At 35.0% G+C, this 22,103-nt stretch overlaps 2 protein-coding genes across 3 annotated transcripts; both read left to right on the top strand.

Annotated features, from left to right (window-relative positions):
• Nucleotides 1-2,109: 2,109 nt before the first annotated feature.
• On the top strand, nucleotides 2,110-5,791 carry LOC148845937 (large ribosomal subunit protein uL18-like). The gene is made up of 9 exons (XM_088954438.1): nucleotides 2,110-2,166; nucleotides 2,830-2,899; nucleotides 2,988-3,079; nucleotides 3,503-3,629; nucleotides 3,728-3,807; nucleotides 3,897-4,013; nucleotides 4,819-4,953; nucleotides 5,106-5,275; nucleotides 5,465-5,791. Exons 1-9 carry the CDS (start codon nucleotides 2,164-2,166, stop codon nucleotides 5,577-5,579), a joined length of 909 nt encoding a protein of 302 aa, XP_088810564.1. The 5' UTR covers nucleotides 2,110-2,163; the 3' UTR covers nucleotides 5,580-5,791.
• A 2,478-nt stretch (nucleotides 5,792-8,269) lies between these two features.
• On the top strand, nucleotides 8,270-10,119 carry LOC148845936 (uncharacterized). 2 transcript variants are annotated; one of them, XM_088952839.1, is made up of 3 exons: nucleotides 8,335-8,568; nucleotides 8,860-8,938; nucleotides 9,748-10,119. In XM_088952839.1, exons 1-3 carry the CDS (start codon nucleotides 8,541-8,543, stop codon nucleotides 9,977-9,979), a joined length of 339 nt encoding a protein of 112 aa, XP_088808965.1. In that variant the 5' UTR covers nucleotides 8,335-8,540; the 3' UTR covers nucleotides 9,980-10,119. The 2 variants fall into 2 exon arrangements, with proteins under 2 accessions (XP_088808964.1, XP_088808965.1); XM_088952838.1 differs by lacking the exon at nucleotides 8,860-8,938 and having other exon boundaries at nucleotides 8,270-8,568.
• The last annotated feature ends 11,984 nt before the right edge of the window (nucleotides 10,120-22,103 follow it).

Raw genomic sequence — 22,103 nt, 5'->3', positions numbered from 1 at the left:
TCTTTGCTTTTTAGTACCATACTAGGGATGTTAATGGACCAGTTTTGGACTAGACCCATCCAAACCAAAATCAATTTAGATGGATTGGATGGACCAACAAGACATATTGATTTGGACCAGTCTAAACTTAATGGTCCAAAGTATTTATTGGATTGGATTGGACCTTGGCCCATTTGTAATAAATTTATATTGGATTGTGTTGGATTGAGCCAATATCTAGTCCATTGATAGATGATAAGAATATAGGTGTCAATAGACCAGTTTGGATTAGAATTCATCTAAATTAAAACAAATTTGAATTGATTAGACAGTCCATACATTTTAAAATGACAAAAAATATTCATTGGATTGGACCTGGTCCATTTGTAATGGACCAAATTCAATCCAATTGACACCCCTACCTTCTACTCTTCTTGATGAAGTTTACATCCTTAGTTTCTATATGTTGCACATCTTGTTTGTATGTTGTTAATTTCTGTTTTATATTTTAATGGTTTCTATGGTTTTTAAGGACATGGTTCCACTTTGAATGTTACAAAACCCAAAAGGGTTTCAACATTTGCTATTTCAGATTAGGGGCTCTAGGATTTGCTGCAAGTTTCTCATTCTCTACTTGTGTAATATAGTTTGCACTTGGTCTTCATGCTTTGTGAAAGAGAATAGAGTGTTGTAAGTTGTGACATATCATTTAAACGTGAATGTGAAAATGGTTTAAAATGTCACCCACAAAGTAATGACTTCAACATTTGTTGTTACATTGTATTCCATATGGTTTCAGAGGAACTCGCATTCTTAATCGAATGAGGAAAAGGAAGTTAGTGGATTGTTGTTGACCCATTTCCAACAACCCATAGACTATCAGAATCGGGATCTGCTCCGCATGGGAGATGTTCTTGATACATGATGGGATGTGTCTATGAGACCGGTGTAGGTTAATAGCCTATTGATAATATATGGAAAATGAATAATATAGAATATAGTGCATAATATTATATAATATTAGTAATTATTTAGTATTCGTAAATAAAAAAAGTTTAGTAATAATTAACTTGCTAAACTTGGTTGACTTATTTAGAAATATATTAATATATTAGTGAATAGAGAAAATCCAAAATAGTAACTAAATACTTAGCTAATTATACATGTTCATGGGCCGGGCTTCAGGCCTGACTTACACTATGTTCAACGGTCTTCAGGCCGGGCCCCATTCAAATTTTGGCAAAAGTCAAACTTGACGCCAGCTCATAAATAGGTTTATAACTAACTAATAAAATGATTAACTAATTAACTAATTCACTTAACTTGGTAGACTTAATTAATTTAATTAGAGATAAGTAAAAGCATTAATAAATAGATAAGATTGGTGGGTAAAAAATGGAAAAATGCTTCAATTGTAAGAGGTTCTCGAGGAAAACAAGCATGGATTTTTAAAAGAAAAATTAATACATAAACATCTAACAATAACGAAATTAGAAACTAAGATAAATAAGTAAACAAAAATGTAAAATAATGTAGATTTATTAATTTGAAAATCATTTTCGCATGGGTCCCAATTAATATTCTTATATTTGTCCAGGTATTCTCGATTTGGGGAATAATAATGGCATAGTGACATGTTACCAACAGACTCTCAACACTTACCAACAGGCCATTGCACTGTACATTGGGAACATGTTTTGAACACTATCAATTTGATCTAACACCACACATCTCACTATGAATTTGAGGTCTACCATAAAAGTGAAATCTGTCATGTACAGATAAAGGGTGGTAGATGATATTGGTAGGGTGTTGGGGGATATATTGTTGGAAGCTTTTGATTGGTAGCAGATCTGAGGTGTGTTAAGCGAATCTGCTCTCGAAAGTCAAAACGGTTTTTCATCCTATCCGAGTTATACTCGGCAAGGTATTCATGGTTTTGTGTTAGGTAAATTTGATAAAAAGCGGAGGATAAAGTGGTAGTTTGACAAAAGTTGTATCTTTTATGACCAAAATGCCCATCGTACCATCTAAAACCCTGAGAACTTTGAGTAGGCAAATCGTAGCCGTCGATTATTCTCTCTGATCTGATTCTAGGGTTTATATTTATATACCTTCGCTCTCTCTGCCGTCGTTCTCCCTCTCTGCGCGAAAAACCTAGCTGCACATCGAGGAACAACAGCAATGGTGAGAACCACGGAACTAGATGTCTTTATGCTCTTCACTTGTGCCTTTCCAAACGCATTTACTTGTTCTTTCAATTTCCTTGGATTTTATCTACGTTGAATCTTAGAATATTCTACTGTTATTCTGAATGATCCATGTTACATGGTTTCTGGTTTCTATGGATCATATATTTGGTTATCAGCTTTTAGACGATTACTAGTTATATTATATACGTTAGATTTGAATTGCTTTTTTCATCTAGATTGCTTTGCAATTTTAGACGAATACTGTGCATATTTCTGAACCTAACTTCATTGGCATGAGTCTTGGCATGCTTGCCCACAAAATATTTCTGTGTGTAACCACATTTGTATGATTTATCTGTTTAGAGGTCTGATGTTTTCCATAGCGTCTTCTATAGTCATAGTGCTTGCTTAGAGAGTTGAGCTTGGCTCAGTTTGCGAAGAGTGCAAATATGCACAGAACAGATACAAGGTTTAGAAATACCATTTATAAGGTTTTGCACTGCACATATTTGAATTTACACTCTTCCTAAACTGAGACTGACGAAACGGGCCTATCTTTTACTTGCTTTATTGTTTTCATGTGTGGATGTGATGAGATGCATTTATGCGTTTATCTTTTCTAGCTTTTAGACTCAAACAACTTATTTTTGCATTATAGGCCTTTGTCAAAGCTCACAAGACAAAGGCGTACTTCAAGCGTTTTCAAGTTAAATACAAAAGAAGGAGAGGTATTGTGTTTTGATTCCATGGTTCAATTCATGGCATTTAGTGCTTACCTAGTTTCTCTCTCATGTATTTGATATCGTTGATATGCAGAGGGAAAGACCGACTACAGGGCGAGGATTCGCCTGATCAACCAGGACAAGAACAAGTACAACACCCCAAAATATCGTTTTGTTGTACGATTTGTATCCTCAAAGATGTTTGTCTATTATGTTTGTGCCATTATTAGTAATCCTTTTTGTTCTTGAGTCAAGCATTACTGATGTGATATGAATCTTAGTCACTTTTGTTAGGTCAAGATATTCACATTGCTAGGTGGTGTTTTATATCTTTTCCTCTTGGGGGAGCTGTAGTCTCCTTATATAATTCACAAATCATCCAAAAAAATTGAAGAATTTCAACTTTCCAGTTTAATTTGCAAACCTACTTTGAGAAGCTTTACCACCCTTGTTTATTTGGATCTCATTATTTCTTGTTGGCAAGAGCTGAGCTTGTATACAATTTGGCAAGTTTGTGGTTTTTGTTCAGTTCGGTTGAGTTAATGTATCCCTATTGATAAACATGGGGTATCTTGTTCTCTGTGTTTTCAATCTTAACACTGCTCTTAGACTAACAAACATATTATTGCACAAATAATATCTGCCAGTATTGCTGGTGATATGATCCTTGCTGCAGCTTATTCTCACGAGCTGCCACGCTATGGTCTTGAAGTTGGTTTGACCAATTATGCAGCAGGTGTGAGGTCCTTTGCCATCAAAAAGTATTTTTGTCTTAAATTTCTTTGTTTTGTTATAGTTTGATATAGGTATTCTAATAGTTAGCATGATTCCCAGCTTACTGTACTGGACTACTCTTGGCTCGCCGAGTATTGAAGATGCTTGAAATGGAAGATGAATATGAAGGCAATGTGGAGGTATTTAACATTAGTTATGGTTTTGTATTTTTTCCTTGCATCTCTTTTCAATAAAGTGATATACTATGATCTCGTGTGCCTTCTGTTAGGCAACTGGGGAGGATTATTCTGTAGAACCCACAGAGAACAGGAGGCCTTTCCGTGCTCTTCTTGATGTTGGGCTGATTAGAACAACTACTGGAAACCGTGTTTTTGGTGCTCTTAAGGTAAATACCATAGCCTGCTACTGTTTATTAGTATTCTGTTATTCTTATTTGTTTATTACATGTACATTGTGTTGTCTAAGGGACTAGTAATTATCCATATATCTGTTATACATTTGAGTTTTTATCTGGGTGATCATGTTTATTTTATTCTGTTGATCATTAATATTGTTCAATTGCACAAAAGAAACATACTCAAGGAAACTATGAACGACTTTTGGAAGAATGCATGACCAGTGCTTTTAAATATATAAATCTCTAGACTGCATTTATCCAAAGAGGTAAAATTTGGATTATTTCTTTTGGGGTTGTCGACCATAATCCTAATAATTTCTTAATGGATCAGTTTTAACAGTGTAGCTTCCAGCAGTATGTATCATTTCAGAATGGTTGATCACATTCTCATCCTGTTATTAGACTGACAAAGCCCCCAGCATCCGCACACTATGCGCTCATATTGTTTTGTACAATTGGCTTTGCCAAGGGGATTAGGCCATGGTTTTCCCATAGATTCCTTGGATTAGTGCCTGTTCTAACCATATGTGAAGTTCCATGAGATTTGAAGCTTCCATGAGAGCATTGTTGTGGGTAGAGAATAAAGTTGTTTGATCATGTTGTCGTACAAGCTCAAGTATTTTAAATGTGCCTTGTTTTTTCTTGTAATTTATTGCGTTCATTCATTTATCTTGTTTCGGGCTTGGAACCAAACCTATTGTTTAGAGTTTAGCATTTTGATGAATCGTGCAACAGATGAAGGATCAGTTGAGTTCATTTTTCAAAATGTGATGGTTTTGCACATTGATATCAGGGAGCATTGGATGGTGGACTAGACATTCCTCATAGTGACAAAAGGTTTGCTGGCTTCAAAAAGGAGGACAAGCAGCTGGATCCCGAAGTTCACCGCAAATACATATATGGTGGACATGTTGCTTCATACATGAGGGTGAGGCCAAGGAAAAAATTTAGAAAAAAGACTACAAGGCACATGGAGGGCTTTTAAATAGTATTAGGATCAAAGCAATGGGATTGAACCCGGGGTTATTTAGTTCAGAATTTGACTTTTCATCTCTGAGTTTGCCAATTGATTATTGACAGGCATTGATGGAAGACGAACCAGAAAAGTACCAGTCTCACTTCAGTGAGTACGTCAAGAGAGGGATTGAGGCTGATGACATAGAAGAGTTGTACAAGAAGGTCCATGCAGCCATTCGTGCTGACCCTACCATTAAGAAGTCTGAGAAGGAACCCCCCAAAGAACACAAGAGGTAGGAGGGTCCTCACTTCTGTTTCCCTTTTCCCCTTATTTTCATTATCACACATTTCCTGTCGTATTTTAGTCAGTAGAGCATAGTAGTGCTATTGAAATTGAACTCATTAGAGTTTGGTGAAAACAAGGTTATTGAGGTTTCTAGTCAATTAACTCAGCTTGATAAAATTGCTGCTTTGTGTTGCAGGTATAATTTGAAGAAACTGACATACGAGGAAAGGAAATCTAAGTTGATCGAGCGATTGAATGCTCTCAATTCGGCAGCTGGAGCAGATGATGAAGATGAAGATGAAGATGAGTGAAATTACCTTATAAAATTTTAGAAGAAAGTTTTGGGTGTTGTACATCTAATTTAGTGCTGCCTTAGAGTTCTTTTTGGATCAACGCTTATATTTCTCTTTGCACGTTTATATTGGATTTTAGAATGCTGGCCCGTTTTAGAACTTTACAACTTCGTCAATCACATGCAACTTACAGTTTTTATTTAGTAATAATTATGTTAGTTTTGCCAAAAGTTTCTTCATTGCTTTATGGTTGCAACCTTTGGTAACAGTAATATTGACGACGTCCCAAAAAAATATATTTAAACCATTAAACAAGGTGAGAATGAGAGGAAAGAAGAGAAATGAGTCAGACGGTGATTGTGAGGGCTGTATCCTTTTATTTGCAATCCGCATGGAAGTATTTGGTGTTGACAGGGTCCTCGTACCTAAGGATGTCAACGGACCGGTACATTGAATTGGACCAGCCCAGATTTAATTGTCCATAGGATTTACTGGATTGGATTGGACCTGGTCCTTCCGAAATGAATTTATATTGAATTTGGTTGGATTGAGCCATTGTCTGCCCATTGATAGAAGATAAGAATATAGTTGTCAATGGACCAGGGCTCTGAATTGGACCGGTCCAAAAGGGTCTAAAAATATTCATCGGATTTGAATTGATTCACATTGGATTAATAAAACCAAATCCAGTCCAATTGACACCCTTACGCCCACCTCGTTGGTAGAAAGACAGTACTCGGTTGTGGTTGATGATAATCAAGTGTGGGGTTCTACTTCCTCTTAGACAGTCCCTTGTCTCGTTATTTATTACAGTCCATTGTCTCATTATTCATAACAAATATAGGGATAATTTTGAAGGCACACAATGACTTTTTTGCATTCAATCAATTTTTCCATAATCCATACTATCCTTTCAAATATTCTCTATTTGGACAACGAACCTGAGGGCAAGGTTCAAATATCGATGCAAACTGTTTTATTTATTTATTTTTTGAAACTGGGTCAAGATTCGGTTTAATGCCCGATCACCCTCTGAACCAATGTCTGACCTGGTACAACCTCTGGAGGGGCATATAGAGAAGCCATTGGCATGATACGTATTGATACTTTAAACCTTGTCTGAGGGTGCCTCTCTCTCTCTCTCTTTCTCTCTCTACCATGGCAGAACATTGTCCAGCATCACCAAACATTTCCAGAGGAATGTTTGGTTATTTTTCATGGTTAAGGTCAGAATTATTTTCTACAACTTAAACGAGGAAAGAAAAAGAAATGCATTCATCAAGCTATTAATGCACCAAAACTAACCAGCAAGAGATAACATGAATGGTAATGAACCACATTCTCTACACGATAAAAACCTTAAATATGCAAATTAGCCACTTGCATATTCATAATTATCCATGAAATTCAGGACAGAACCACCAAATGTAGGAATTATAAAGTAATATCCAATGTTCTTTGGTTTGATCCATTACAGTGACAATCACTTTTTTTTTTTTCCGCAATTGAAAACCAAACATAGCTAGTTATGTAACAATCTGATCTTAGAATTTGAAGAGAACCAATCAGCTAGCGCTGTCAATGGACCATATATTGGTCTAATCTGATAGGGTCCAGAATGAGTCCGTTATAGGTGGACCGGGTCCAATCTGGACTGGTCCAATTCAATGTCTGGACTGTTCAAACTGTTCAAATTGGTTTTAATTCAGATTGAGTCCAACCCAGACCTGGTTTATTGACACCCATACTCAACTTATGTCAATGGATCGGATATTAATTCAATCCAACCCAGCCTGATATATATAGATTACACGAACCAGGTCCAATCCAATCCAATAAATACTTTAGACTATTAAGTCTGGATCGGTCCAATTCAACAAGTCTTGTTAGTCTGTTCTGTCCGATCAAATTGATTTTGATTTAGACGGGTCCAACCCAAACCTGGTCAAACACACTAAAATTCAAATGATCAAACGGTATTCAAAGACTTACCTTGTTAAACCAGGAATCGTGAAGGATATCAAGGCTATGTTTGCGGACAATGGTGGGACGGTGGAATTAAGTAGTCTTATAAAGGATCTACACTCTGGGACGGTGGAATTAAGTAATCTTATAAAGGATCTACACTCTATCATCACCATTGATGCATTTGCTACCATTTGATGCTTAAAGTGTTTGATGATGGATGAAGAGAGAGAGAGAGAGAGAGAGAGAACTGACTGTTTTTTATCTGGTCTGTACTATTAGGCAAGAAGCTTACCGATTTACCATTAAGGCTGTGTTTGGTTTGAAGAAAAAGCCTAAGAGTACCACCACCATTATCTGGGAATATTTTATTTTTTGGTGAATTTAGGAGAATAAAAGTTCACTTAATAAGAGATTCTCTCGAGGTTTTGAAAAATCGTGATAAATTTAAGAGAAAAAAGTTATAATGAATTTTAGATAATATCTGGCAAATATATGGGATGGTTGTCTCAATTCTGATCTAATGATCCAGATTCTACTGCTATTTTGATGATATATAACACATTCAACCTGGACGATTAGACCGGCGATCTGCCACCCAGGATCTCCCTGGTTCTTGGGTCAGCTGTTGGAGATTGGAATTAAATTTCTTTTCCACAGAGAGCAGAGCTTGAAGGATTTATCTTGATGTGTGCTGGACCCAACTGTAACTCGACATGGGCCCCACAACTTTGTAACCTTATCTGAAACCAACCAATGAAATGCACCTCCCATTAAACCTAAAACTCCGAACACTATCCGTTTATTCATTCTATGCTGCCAATACAATGACTAGAAAACATGGCTTTCCATATTAAATCCACACAACCCATTAAGTCCACTAAGCCATGGCCCATTCAATAACCCCAGTACCAGCAGCGGCAATACCCATCTCAACAAGAGCTAAGAATAAGACCCCTTTGCCATTTTTAGGGTTTCAAAGAAACTGGACTGGCCATCAAGGTTCCACTCAAGATGTACAAGATAGAACCATCGACAGAAGGTATGCATTTCCATGTATGTTTGAGAGTGTAGGATTGATTATATTTTCATCTGTTTCCACATAAGGATAGATAAAAATGTAGCATGCCAGTCATAGTTCTACAAAAGTCTTTTACTGGGGATTTCCTGAGGTTGTGTTTGGTGCCATTTCTGTTTCTACCTGAATCGTTTTGGGTTGATCATTACAAATAGTAAGAGATTTTTATCTCACATCACATATGAGAGTTGCTTCAGTTATAATGATTAGTACAGTTGCTGTTTCGACTGAAATGTCAATTTCATGCATTTTTAGGGCATGCTTGTTTCAACTATAAACAGCCTCAAATAACAGTTGTATGCCAATTTGCACCGATCAACCGAAAATGTTTCAGGTAGAAAGAGTAATGGTAGAAACGTAGTAGACTAACTATACAATTGAGTGAACAGACTTTACTTATCAATTATGTTCTGTTCCATTTATTTGCTTATGAGTCTACATAGAGGTATAGATGGGTCTTTTTGATGTTTATTGCACATGAGGAAAGCTATTATCAAATGCTTTTTCTGTATAAAACTGATTATTATATATGACATTGTAGCCTCTGGGCTATTGATTTTTTACATTGGCAAAATCTTGGACTACCAAAGATGAGAATACAAGTTTGAGTCTGAAGGGCCATTTGATAGCATCTTAAGTGGCTGAACTTAATTACTTATCACTTTGTATTTTAGGCTCAGTTTGGAAAGAGTACAAATACAAATATATATAGTATAAATAGATACAAAATAATACAAAATACCAGGTTTTGTAGACTCAGTTTGAATGAGTACAAATATAAATATGTACAGTGCAAATACAGGTTTAGAAATACAAAATACAACTTGAATTAACGTAGGGAATCCACATCTATATCATTGTAAGTTTTCATCATCGTCATCATCATCATCATGGGACTCCACAACGGAGGATAACCCATCTGCGATCCCCTTAACTCCAACCCTGGTGGCAGTGTGATTTGATCCCGGGTCTTTGCTTCAACAAGTCAGAGATCCTATCAACTGAGACACCAGCAATTGGTCATTGTAAGTGTATTTCGGTGGTTCCAAAATCGATACATATCACATATGGTACACTAGCCACCAATGCATTGTGATAACTTTGAATTTAAGGTTTGACTTATTTTGGGTGTTCATGGCACAGGGTTTTCCTATGGGGCATAACTGGAACAGTGCTGAGCTTGAATGCAGGTGTTCAAAGTGCAAGCGCAGCCAAGAGGCCTCCACCACCTCCACCACAGGAGAAGAAGGATCCTAATGTGAGTGGTGTTCAGGCAAAGGTTCTTGCTAGCATAAAGAGGAAAGAAGCCATGAAAGAAGCAATGGCCAAATTAAGAGAGAAAGGAAAATCCATTAACCTGCAACCCTCTGAATAAGCTAGACAAGAACCATATATATAGACTGAGTTTTTGTATTCCCACTACATTGTGGTTTATTTGATCCTTCTATGAGGAGGGAACTGTTTGTGAAGACCTTAAAACAGAATTGTCAAGGCTCTTCATTTTATTTTCCTTTATTTGGATTTTGGCATTTTCATTCACTGTAAGGTAATCTTAGGAGTAACTTATAAATCAAGTTACAAGAAGCTACGAGAAATAAGGAGAACATGTTACAATCTCAAGGCTCATCTGGGAAGTTGAGTTGGAGATTCAGTTAAGCTTGTTCAGGTGCTTTGAAGCGCTCCATATCAGCTATTCAAAGAAGTTGAAATGGTCAGCCCTTCAAATGACTGAATGATAGTTGATTGGGCTCTCCATACCATTAAACAAACACAGCTTATAGGTTGTTAATTTGGTGTTAGCCCTATCTCAGAAAGCCAAAGCCACCACATTTCATCCCTACCAATGGGGCTTGTTCAGGTGCTTTGAAGCGCTCCATATCAGCTATTCAAAGAAGTTGAAATGGTCAGCCCTTCAAATGACTGAATGATAGTTGATTGGGCTCTCCATACCATTAAACAAACACAGCTTATAGGTTGTTAATTTGGTGTTAGGCCTATCTCAGAAAGCCAAAGCCACCACATTTCATCCCTACCAATGGGGCATTCATTAATAGTAATGTGAAATCTTGAAGAAAGATACATACACAGTACTAAAATTGGCATCTTAGAGGAGGTGATGGTGATTTACCATGACCCCAAGGCCCAAAATTCTATGATTATTTATAGAGATGAGCATTTTTGCTTGGGTCCATATTGCCTAGCTTGATCCATTCTGGAAATTTAAGATAGGATTGGCAATATTTTACACAACATGTGAACACAAATCAAACATGGCATGAAGTTAGTGGGGTTGGGATATTACCTTAAATAGTATTGGTATCAAAATTGAGTTAAACTATTTAATAAGATTAATAAATGTGTCAATTTCGGGTTGACCCACTTTAACTAGAAAATGACTTGTTTATGATCCAAAATTTTTAATATTAGATCATATATGTATGCATTTTAATTTTGTTGGAAAATAGTAAATAAGGAAGAATGGAACTTATCGGTAGTCGCTTTCCAAACCGGGAATTTGCAGTAGCGTAGTGTTGCAGAACAGTGAAACAGGGAATTTGCAGAGAGAAGGAGGGTTGAGTTGTGCCACTTGGTCACTCTCCTTAAAACCGCATTTGCCCCTACGGTGCAGCCAGGTGATCGCAAATCGGTTGCCAAGATAAAACAACCCACATGTCACTGGTAGGCATGCACTCACTTATCAAACCTCCGTAAACCACAAATAATGATGCTTAGATTGAAAAAGAAGACAGACAAGATAAGATTGTCGAATGTATTATGGTGTATAAGACTAGGTCGACCAACACTCCTTTTATAGGGTGTTCTCAGTCACCCGAATGGACACAAAAGTGTCCTTTCAAACAAATGTCTCTTTAGAATAGTGCACCTGTACGAAGAGACATAGAAGGGAAGAGACAAACCAAAAAAGAAAATGATTTAAAAAATAAATTAGAATTTAAAAATCAAACGTTTAGTTTGGTTAAAAACAAAACTGATTCATTGTAGCATGCATGCACACGTACACGCACCCCGACCCGACTCAGCTCGACGTGTGCGCTTGTAAAAAGTACCCTCAATCCCCCCTCACATACATGAGAATATCTATAGTGCTTTCCTCGTATGGGTCCCTACCCATAAAGAGAGCAAAACTATAGATATACTCCACCTCAACTCTTTTCCCAAGCAATGTGGGACAGAGAGTCATCCCATGCGCTCAAGAGAGTGAAGAGGAAAAGAAAAAACTCAAAATACAAGGGAGGGAGGAGAGAGATTCTTGAAATTTTGAATCTCCCTCCAACAAATTTTAATTTAGATATATTATATGTATTATATTTAAATGAAATACTATTATGGTAGGTAAGGATGACATTGAATGGTTTTCATGAATTTGATAAGGTAATTTAATGGATGATTGGATGCTTATTTTATTATTTATATTTATTTATTGTTTAATATAAATAGGTTAATCATGTTGATTCCTTGTTAATTCAGGTTACCTAGGTTGTATCATGTTATTTGTGGAATAAATGGGTTGTATATTCTATATTTATATATTAAAACTAAGCTTGCCATGTTAGTAGGCTCTCTTTTCAGGAACTATTTATCTATCATCTCCTTTTTTGTATTTTTTATTATTTAGCTTTAAAAATATAAAGGATAATCATTATCAAATTTGATTAGAGAGATATTATATTGTTAGAGAGAGATGTTTGAAACCACTTTTAAGATAAAGTGTGAATGGGAGATATTATATTATTAGAAAGAGAGATGTTTGGGTTTTCCAAGGCATCTCAATATACATTTTAAGGGAGAGAGAGAGAGGATTAGTAATACAACATAATACAATAAGATATTAAATCAAATAATCTAAATAGGTTGATGTTAAATAATAAAACATAAAACAACGTAAATAAAAGTATTATTTGTAAAAGAATTATTAATTTAAAATCCACTAAACTTCCACTTAGAAATAATAGCTATTAATAAAACTTCATAAAAATTAAAAGACATTTATTTAATAGTTAATAAAAATTAAGAAATTTGGTTTCCATAAACTATTAATTAAAAACATTTCAACTCTACTTAAAAATAAAACACTAATAAAATAAGAAATTTAACTACACTAAATAATATTAATTGATAGTTTTAATAATATTATGATTTAAAAACCATTGGACATAATAAACATGGTTTTGATATATTGTACATAGAGCTAGTAGTCTGATGTTGTATTATGATTTATTTATTCCTTTTATTTTATTAGGTAACTTTATATTAATGCATTTTAAGTTAATTTATATTATTATTAAAATTAATAAATTTTATGAGTTTGGACCTTTACTCTGTATAATGCACATACTACACAAGAGACTTATATAAAACAAATGACCCATTAAAAGTGATATAAAAATAAAAGCTTATTAATTTTTTTAAAATCTATTTAAATTCCATTTAAACAAACTTGGGTTGGACTTGGACTAGCTTGGCTCAAATGGGAATATCTTAAGGCTTCTTGTAGTTGTTGTGACCCAATTTCAAATTACCCTATAGCATGATATGGGGTCTATACATGTAACAAGTACAACACTGTGTAGCTATAATGCAAGGGACTAGTGGTGCAACTTGGGCAAGCCCAACTCGAGCTTGAACTGACCGAACTTGCATTATTGCATGGGCTGGGATTTGGTTTTCAACCCTTGTGCTAGGCTTGGACCAAAAACCCCAAACTTTTCTATTTTTGGTGCTAGGCTTGGTACTAGCCTCTAGGTAGCTCTAGCTCGGCCTAAACCCAACTTGACCCTATATTAATCCAAGCTTAGCCCAACTATACACAAGCAACTTTTTAGTGACCTTAGCATGACTTAAACCTAAAATGCATGCATGATATATACACAAAATTCCTATTAAAAGCTTAAATTAGTGATGATAAATAGGCTTATGCAACCTTTTAGTGCATCGAGCATAATAGGCCCATTTGAGCCCAATTGACCAATCCAAGCTTAACCTAATCTTGGATCCAACTTGAGTATGCCAATTTTTAGTTCAAGGTTGGGTTGGAAAGATCATGTTTGATCAAAAGCCCACTTAGGGCTCAAGCCTTAGGTCCAATATTTAGGGTTGAATGCGAAACCTCAAACTTTTCTATTGTTGGGCTTAAAGTTAGCCTCTCAGTAGGTCTAGCTTTGGTTTGAACCTAGATTGAGACTAAGCTTAGGTTGGAATGATTGGGCTTGACCTAAGGCCCAATTCTCACTTACGCCTTAGGTCCAATATTTAGGATTTGAGCATGGTTTGACCTTAAACTCAATCAGCCTACCCACTTGCACCCTTACAAGTAGGAATGACAATGCGGCGGGTTTAGGGCAGGGATCATATTCCTCGTCCCTGACCCTAATTTTGAAATAAATCTCCATCCCCAACCCCGATCCTAAAAGTTGTCCTCTATCCCCGATTCCCGATGGGGACACTTCCCTGTGGGGACTTGAATCCTTGAAATTTTTTAGTTAATAGTATTGTTTGAAAAATAAATTTACTTAAAATAAATAAAAAATATAAATATAAATAATATTTTAAATACATATTGATATATAAATAGTATCATATATATAATATTATATATTTAATATATACAATCGGGGTCGGGGCGGGGCGAGAACCTCATTTCCCATCCTCGATCCTAACTACGGTTAGGGATCTCTATTAATCCCCATCCCCGTCCCTGCCCCACCAAAGCAATTCCCATCCCTGACCCCATTGGGTAATTGGAAAAATTGCCATCCCTACCTACAAGGGACAAGACTCCTATGTGCTTATGGTGCATGGTACCATGCATTTCATTAAATTGGGTGAGGCTAAACCATTTTCCATTTAAAAAATAAAAATAATAATAAAAATATTGTTAAAATAATTTTATTATTCTAGGACCAAAAGAAAATGGAATTCAATTTTCTTATTTACAAGAAGTGGAAATAGATCAAGAGAAATGGGAAGTCCATGTATAAATTTCTTCTAAAACCCCAAGAAATCTAGTATTTGAAAAAAAAAACCCAAAAATTTTAATGAGGGTATGATGCGGGAGTAAAATTATACTTGAGCCAATACATAACTCAAAAAATAATGCATGAGTTGGACTAGGACCGACTTTGGTTCAATTGGGAATCACATGGGCTCCTTCCTTTTGAATTTCACATAACAAAGCCCTTGCATCGCATAGGTCTCGATTAGTTTGTGTTTGAAAATTTGACATGATTAATTAATCATGTTGTATTTGCATCGACCCTTATATCCAAACACCTCTACTCTAACATGATACAAGAAAATGAATTTCTACCCTTAATTTAAGGTATAATACAAGGTTATATGAAATTCCCTTTCTCTTTTTGAACATTCCCTTAAACTTATCATGACTTATTGATACCTCTAGACCTTGCACACATTTTAAAAGCATGGGCATCTAAGTTGCACACTGGGAACATCTCCTACAAATTTAATATACATGTACAAGAGATATTCATAATGTGTGGTTAGATGCTGTGTGCATAGAGTTTTTACTTGCAGAAGATCTGGACTTTGATAGAAGTGGAGTAGATGTGCCGTTTTTATTTTTTCCAATGAAAAAACTAGCCTTGACTAACTAGTCTACCCTTTAATTGTCATATGATAAAAATACCCTTGGTTTATTGTTCCCCCTTTTTATTACCTATTTCATGTTCACTCATCTTAGAACCCATCAATAATTTGATTTCTCCATCAATACTTCAATTTGGACAAATGAATAAATGGACCAAATTTTGGAATTTTGGTTCAAAAGAAGGAGAAGGGCATCATGCTTTTTTGCCTGGAAATAAAACATCATTAAGATCTTGCAAACACATAATATTTTTACCGATTTACTAGCATGTTGGAGCATTATTCATTCTACGAGGTATAAAAGCATCTCAAATTCTTATTTCATATGGGAGCACAATGGTCATAATGTGGTAGCATTATGGACGGGAAATCTAATCCATCTAAGAGATGGATTATTAGGGATGGGCACTATGAATGGAATGTTATGCCATTTAAATTAAAAAATGCTCCATCTGAATTCTGGAAAATTATGAATGAGATTTTTATTCCTTATACTCAATTCATTATAGTCTATATAGATGATGTAGTAGTATAATCTTCATATTTGAAATCCCATTGGAAACACTTGAATATATTTCTAAAAATCATGAGAGAAAATGGCTTAGCTGCATCAGCTAAGAAGGTGAATCTGTTTCAAATAGAATTAAGGTTTTTGGGATATCAAATATCCAAAGGGAAAATAACGCCTATTCGAAGAATGATAGAATTTGCAAATAAATTTCTTAATGAAATTAAGGATAAGACCCAACTCCAAAGATTTCTAGGTAGTCTTAACTATGTAGCAGACTACTACAAAGACCTGGCCAGGGATAGACAACTGCTTCAAAAGAGACTAAAGAAAATTCCTGTGGAGTGGAATGATCAGTTCTCTCAAACTGTGAGACAAATAAAGTAGAGGGTAAAAACCTTGCCACGTCTCAATATCCCTCATCCAGAGATCCTTGAGATCATAGAAACCGATGCTAGTGAAATTGGATATGGAGGAATCCTAAAGCAACATAGGAATGTAAGAGATGAAATCATCTAGTTTACCTTTGATACTTGGAATAAAACCCAGAACAAACATTTTACTATCAAAAAGGAAATGCTATGCATTGTTTTATGCATCTCAAAATTTCAAGGAGACTTGATAAATTAGCATTTTACTTTGCAAATCGATTATAAATCTGTAAAAGAGATTTTGGAAAAAGATGTAAAAAATTTGGTTTCAAAACAAATTTTTGCTCGATAGTAAGCTATTATATTTGTATCCAAGGGAGGAAATATGTTTTGAAGACTTCAAATTGTTTTATAGGTTCAAATTCTAAATATCTTCGTCCCTGCCCAAAATTTGAATATTTATCTAATAATTCTTTTTGGAGGAAGATATTGTCTGAAGCTCCCCATGTAATCCACCAAACATAGACCCAATTTGGATATGGGCCCTTAAACTCTTCAAAGAATCGGATGAACCACGAGTGCTTGAAGATAGAATTCTGAACAAAAAATACCTTACACCAAGCATCTTGATAATCCCAGTAATTTAACATTCTAGGTCTCCTATCTGTTGGCTTGGTGATGAATCTGGGTTTGTTAGAGTCACTCCATGATGCCTTCGTCACGAATTTTACTACTACTAGCATTGGATAAGCTATTTATGATTTACTAGGGTATCTGTAGTAGTGCTGAATTATGGTAGAATTCGTATTAAGAAGAATTTTTTCATATTATTTTTTATTTTTATTTAGACCACATATTGTGAAATGATTACCATCAACGTATTCTAAGGCAAGGCATTGGAGGGCACCCTCTAGATTTACATGAGAGGATACCGCAATTACACTACAAAAAAAAAAGACTTTTAGCAGCAGTCTAAAGGTCCTTAAAACTACCACTAAAGACATTACCTGCAGCTTGCAAACAACCGCTAAAATAACTGTCGCTAGAAGTTTCTAGCGGCAGATTTTAGGGCTGTCGGTACAAATAGAAAACTGCCGCTAAGCAGTTAATAATAAACTGACAGTCGCTATAAGTCGCTTCTTAAAGACATTTTTTTTTTCATATAACCTATTTTTTTTTAATTTTTTTTTTCTAATTTGTTTCAAATAACTTGTTTTCTCTATATTCACTTAAATTGAAATGAAATGCAAAAATAAAAAAAACATCAATTACAAATAAAATTTAAAAACTTATTCTCCATTCAAAATATTTGAATCACAAATACATCTTATTTTCAATTTGATAAATTCTTGGCTTTTACAAGAAATATTCTCTTCACAATGATTTTGACTTTGTTTTCTGTCACTTTTACATCTGGGTCGTATGCATTCTTTTCTGTAAATCAAGCCTTGATGGACTCATATTTTTCGCCCATTGAACTACACCTTTCGGTTTCTAAAACTGGATGTAGCGTATGCTGTTGGCAAAGAAAGCATTTGTAGATGGATCTGGTGTTGCCGTGTCACTTTGCATCTCGGTTTTCATTAACTCAACCAGGTCCTAGATTGCTGCACTAGAAATCTGCTAATTGCCCTTTTCAAGGAATTAGATGTACCTGAAATTACATAAGAGCAGGATTACCAAGTCCATTGTACTTGTTCAATATCTCAACAAAAAGTGACAAGTCCATTGCTACCCCGTGTCACATTAGCCATTGTTGAGTAGTATGAGTTTGGCTTCAATCAGAGTAAGCCCATGCTCACACCGTTCCAACAGCCTCTTGTAACCTTGCATTGAGAATATCTATCCATGAAGTAAAGCACATAAGTAGGGACATATTCCCAATGCAAGGCTGTAAAAGTTGTTCGAACAGGCTTTGCTCTGACTGAAGCCGGACTCGAGTAGCATTCGCAATTCTTAAAGCACACTTTAATCAAAGTATGACCCTGGGAAAGGAGAAAACGATTCAAGAGAGAGAAAACACCAACCACTTTATGCAATTGTTTTGAGTAATGGTAAAACCTAGGGCTTACAAGCTCGAGGACACATGTTTGAGCCTGTGAAGTGTCATTTTGCACAAAAATAAAAAGAATAAATAAAGGAAGGCTAGGTCATTAGTATATGATTTACCATGACCCCAAGGCCCAAAATTATATGATTATTAATAGAGATGATCATTTTTGCTTGGGTCCATATTGCCTAGCTTGATCCATTCTGGAAATTTAAGATAGGGTTGGCAATAATTTACACAACATGTGAACACAAATCAAACATGGCATGAAGTTAGTGTGTATCAATTTCGGTTGACCCACTTTAACTCAAAAATGACTTGTTTATGATCGAAAATTTTTAGTATTAGATCATATATGTACGCATTTTAATTTTGTTGGAAAATAGTAAATAAGGCAGAATGAAACTTATCGGTAATCGCTTTTTAAACCGGGAACTTGTAGTAGTGTAGTGTTGCAGAACAGGGAAACCGAGAATTTATAAAGAGAATGAGGGTTGAGTCATGCCACTGGGTCACTCTCCTTAAAACCGCATTTGCCTCTACGATGCAACCGGGTAATTGCAAATCGGTCACCAAGATAAAACAACCCACAGGCCACTGATAGGCGTGCACTCGCTTACCAGACCTCCGCGAACCACAAAGAATGATGCATAGATTAATAGAGAAGACGGGGAAGAGAAGACTGTCGAATGTATTATGGTCTGTAAGGCTAGGTCAACCAACACTCCTTTTATAGTGTTCTTAGTCACTCAAATGGACACAGAAGTGTCCTTTCAGACAAATATCTCTTCAGAATAGTGCACCAATTTGAAGAGACATAGAGGGGAAGAGACACCAACTAGAAAAGAAAATGATTTAAAAAATAAATTTGAACTTAAAAATCAAACGTTAAATCTGTTTAAAAACAAAACTGATTCATTGTAGCACGCACCCCAACCTAACCTGACTCAGCTCGGCGTACATGTGTGAAAAGCATCATTAACCTCCTCACATGCATGAGAATATCTATAGTGATTTCCTCCTATGAGTCCTTACCCATAGAGAGAGCAAAACTATAGATATGCTCCACCTCAACTCTTTTCCCAAGCAATGTGGGACAAGAAGTCTTTCAATGCACTCAAGAAAGGAAAGAGGAAAAGACAAAACTCAAAATACAAGGTAGGGAGGAGATAGATTCTTAAAATTTTGAATCCCCCTCAAACAGATTTTAATTTAGAGATATTATTTATATTATATTTAAATGAAATACTATTATGGTAGGTAAGGATGACATTGAATGGTTTTCGTGAATTTGATTAGGTAAAGGATGATTGGATGCTTATTTTACTATTTACATTTATTTATTGTTTAATTTAAATAGGTTAAGCATGTTGATTCCTTGTTAATTTAGGTTACCTAGGTTGTATCATGTTATTTGAGGAATAAATGGGTTGTATATTCTATATTTATATATTAAAATGACGCTTGCCATGTTAGTAGGCTCTCTTTTCAAGAACTATTTATCTATCTTCTCATTTTTTGCATTTTTTTATTTTTTAGCTTTAACAATATAAAGGATAATCATTGTCAAATTTGATTAGAGAGATATTATATTACTAGAGAGAGAGAGAGACATTTGGAACCACATTTAAGATAAAGTGTGAATGGGAGAGATATTATATTATTAGAGAGAGAGATGTTTGAGACCATTTAAGATAAAGTGTGAATGAAAGAGATATTACATTATTAGAGAGAGAGAGAGAGAGAGACGATTGAGACCATTTAAGATAAAGTATGAATGGGAGTATATTATATTATTAGAGAGAGAGAGAGATAGAGATTTGGGAACTTTTAAGATAAATTGTGAATGAGAGATATTATATTATTAGAAAGAGAAAGATATTTGGGTTTTCCAAGGCATCTCAATACATGTTATTATACATTTTAAGAGAGAGAGAGAGAGAGAGAGAGAGAGAGAGAGAGAGAGAGAGAGGATTGGTAATACAACATAATACAATAAGATATTAAATCAAATAATCTAAATAGGTTGATGTAAAATAATAAAACATAAAACAGTGTAAATAAAAGTATTATTTGTAAAAAGTTATTAATTTAAAATCCACTAAACTTCCAGTTAGAAGTAATAGTTATTAATAAAACTTAATAAAAATTAAAAGACATTTATTTAATAGTTAATAAAAATTAAGAAATTTGGTTTCCATAAACTATTAATTAAAAACATTTCAACTCTACTTAAAAATAAAACACTAAAAAAATAAGAAATTTAAATACATTGAATAATATTAATTGATAGTTTTAATAATGTTATGATTTAAAAACCATTGGACATAATAAACATGGTTTTGATATATTGCACATAGAGCTAGTATTTTGATGTTGTATTCTGATTTATTTATTCCTTTTATTTTATTAGATAAATTTATATTAATGCATTTTGAATTAATTTGTATTATTATTAAAATTAATAAATTTTATGAGTTTGGACCTTTACTATGCATAATGCACATACTACACAAGATACTTATATAAAACGGAGGACCCATTAAAAGTGATATAAAAGTAAAAGTTTATTAATTTTTTAGAATCTATTTAGATTCCATTTAAACAAACTTAGGTTGGACTTGGACTAACTTGGCTCAAATGGGAATATCTTATGGCTTCTTGCAGTTGTTGTGACCCAATTTCAAATTACCCTATAGCATGATATGGGCCTATATATGTAACATGTACAATACTGTGTAGCTATATTGCAAGGGACTAGGGGTGCAACTTGGGCAAGCCCAACTCCAGCTTGAACTGACCGAACTTGCATTTTTGCATGGGCTGGGATTTGGTTTTCAACCCTTGTGCTAGGCTTGGACCAAAAACCCCAAACTTTTCTATTTTTGGTGCTAGGCTTGGGACTAGCCCCTAGGTAGCTCTAGCTCGGCTTAAACCCAACTTGACTCGATATTAATCCAAGCTTAGCCCAACTATACACAAGCAGCTTTTTAGTGACCTTAGCATGACTTAAACCTAACATGCATGCATGATATATACACAGAATTCCTATTAAAAGCTTTAAATTAGTGATGATAAATAGGCTTATGCATCTTTTTAGTGTGGGCACCTTTAATTGAGATGCTTGTCTTTTCTGCTTTTGTCTTTTTAGACAAGGCGATGAGATGGAGATGCTTCTTTATCTCTTTACTGTGGGAAGATGCTTCTTTATCTTTGACTTTTAAGGTGGCAAATCTGATTGTTGAAGATAAGGGTGAACCTTTTTAAAGTGGACAGATGTTTATCAATAGTTGGATTCCTTCATAATTGAGACCTTAGTGGGGACTAAGAGAAATCTCTTTCAAATTCAATCTTATCTTGAGGGCACCTTTAATTGAGATGCTTATCTTTTCTGCTTTGTCTTTTTAGACAAGGCGATGAGATGGAGATGCTTCTTTATCTCTTTATTGTGAGAAGATGCTTATTTATCTTTGACTTTTGAGGTGGCAAATCTTACTGTTGAAGATAATGGTGAACCTTTTTATAGTGGACAGATGTCTATCAATAGTTAGATTCCTTCATAATTGAGACCCTTAGTGGGGACTAAGAGACCGAACACTTATGGTCTCGATATCTTTAGAGATTCCTTTACATTTTTCTTTCATCTCTTCTACGAATCGATGGGACATTTCCTCGAGTTCAATGGGATCCAGGTCATGAAACTTGCTTTTGAGCTTTTCCATATAGAATTCGATTAGGGTCTGAAAATCCTCGTCTTCCTCTATTGGCTTAAGAGATGATGTGAGGGCAAACTTATCCCACCACTTAATTTCAATGATTCTATCAATGGATGGAGGCATCCATAAAACATCCAAATAGTAACTCCATTTCAATATCCAAGGGAGGCAATATGTTTTGAAGACTTCAAATTGTTTTATAGGTTCAAATTCTAAATAGCTTCGTC

This window comes from Nelumbo lutea, chromosome 7, assembly GCF_056320005.1.
Source record: "Nelumbo lutea isolate HS-2025 chromosome 7, American lotus-T2T, whole genome shotgun sequence".
In the NCBI taxonomy this organism is placed as follows: domain Eukaryota; kingdom Viridiplantae; phylum Streptophyta; class Magnoliopsida; order Proteales; family Nelumbonaceae; genus Nelumbo; species Nelumbo lutea.
Note: the sequence above shows the minus strand (reverse complement) of the source record. Positions and strands in the feature narration are given on the sequence as shown.

Coding starts and splice junctions, on each gene's coding strand:
- LOC148845936 (XM_088952838.1), top strand. CDS start 8,414: ATGGCCCATTCAATAACCCCAGTACCAGCAGCGGCAATACCCATCTCA. Junction 8,569..9,747: donor GATAGAACCATCGACAGAAG/GTATGCATTTCC, acceptor TTCATGGCACAG/GGTTTTCCTATGGGGCATAA.
- LOC148845937 (XM_088954438.1), top strand. Junction 3,630..3,727: donor TTTGACCAATTATGCAGCAG/GTGTGAGGTCCT, acceptor CATGATTCCCAG/CTTACTGTACTGGACTACTC. Junction 5,276..5,464: donor CCCCCCAAAGAACACAAGAG/GTAGGAGGGTCC, acceptor TTTGTGTTGCAG/GTATAATTTGAAGAAACTGA.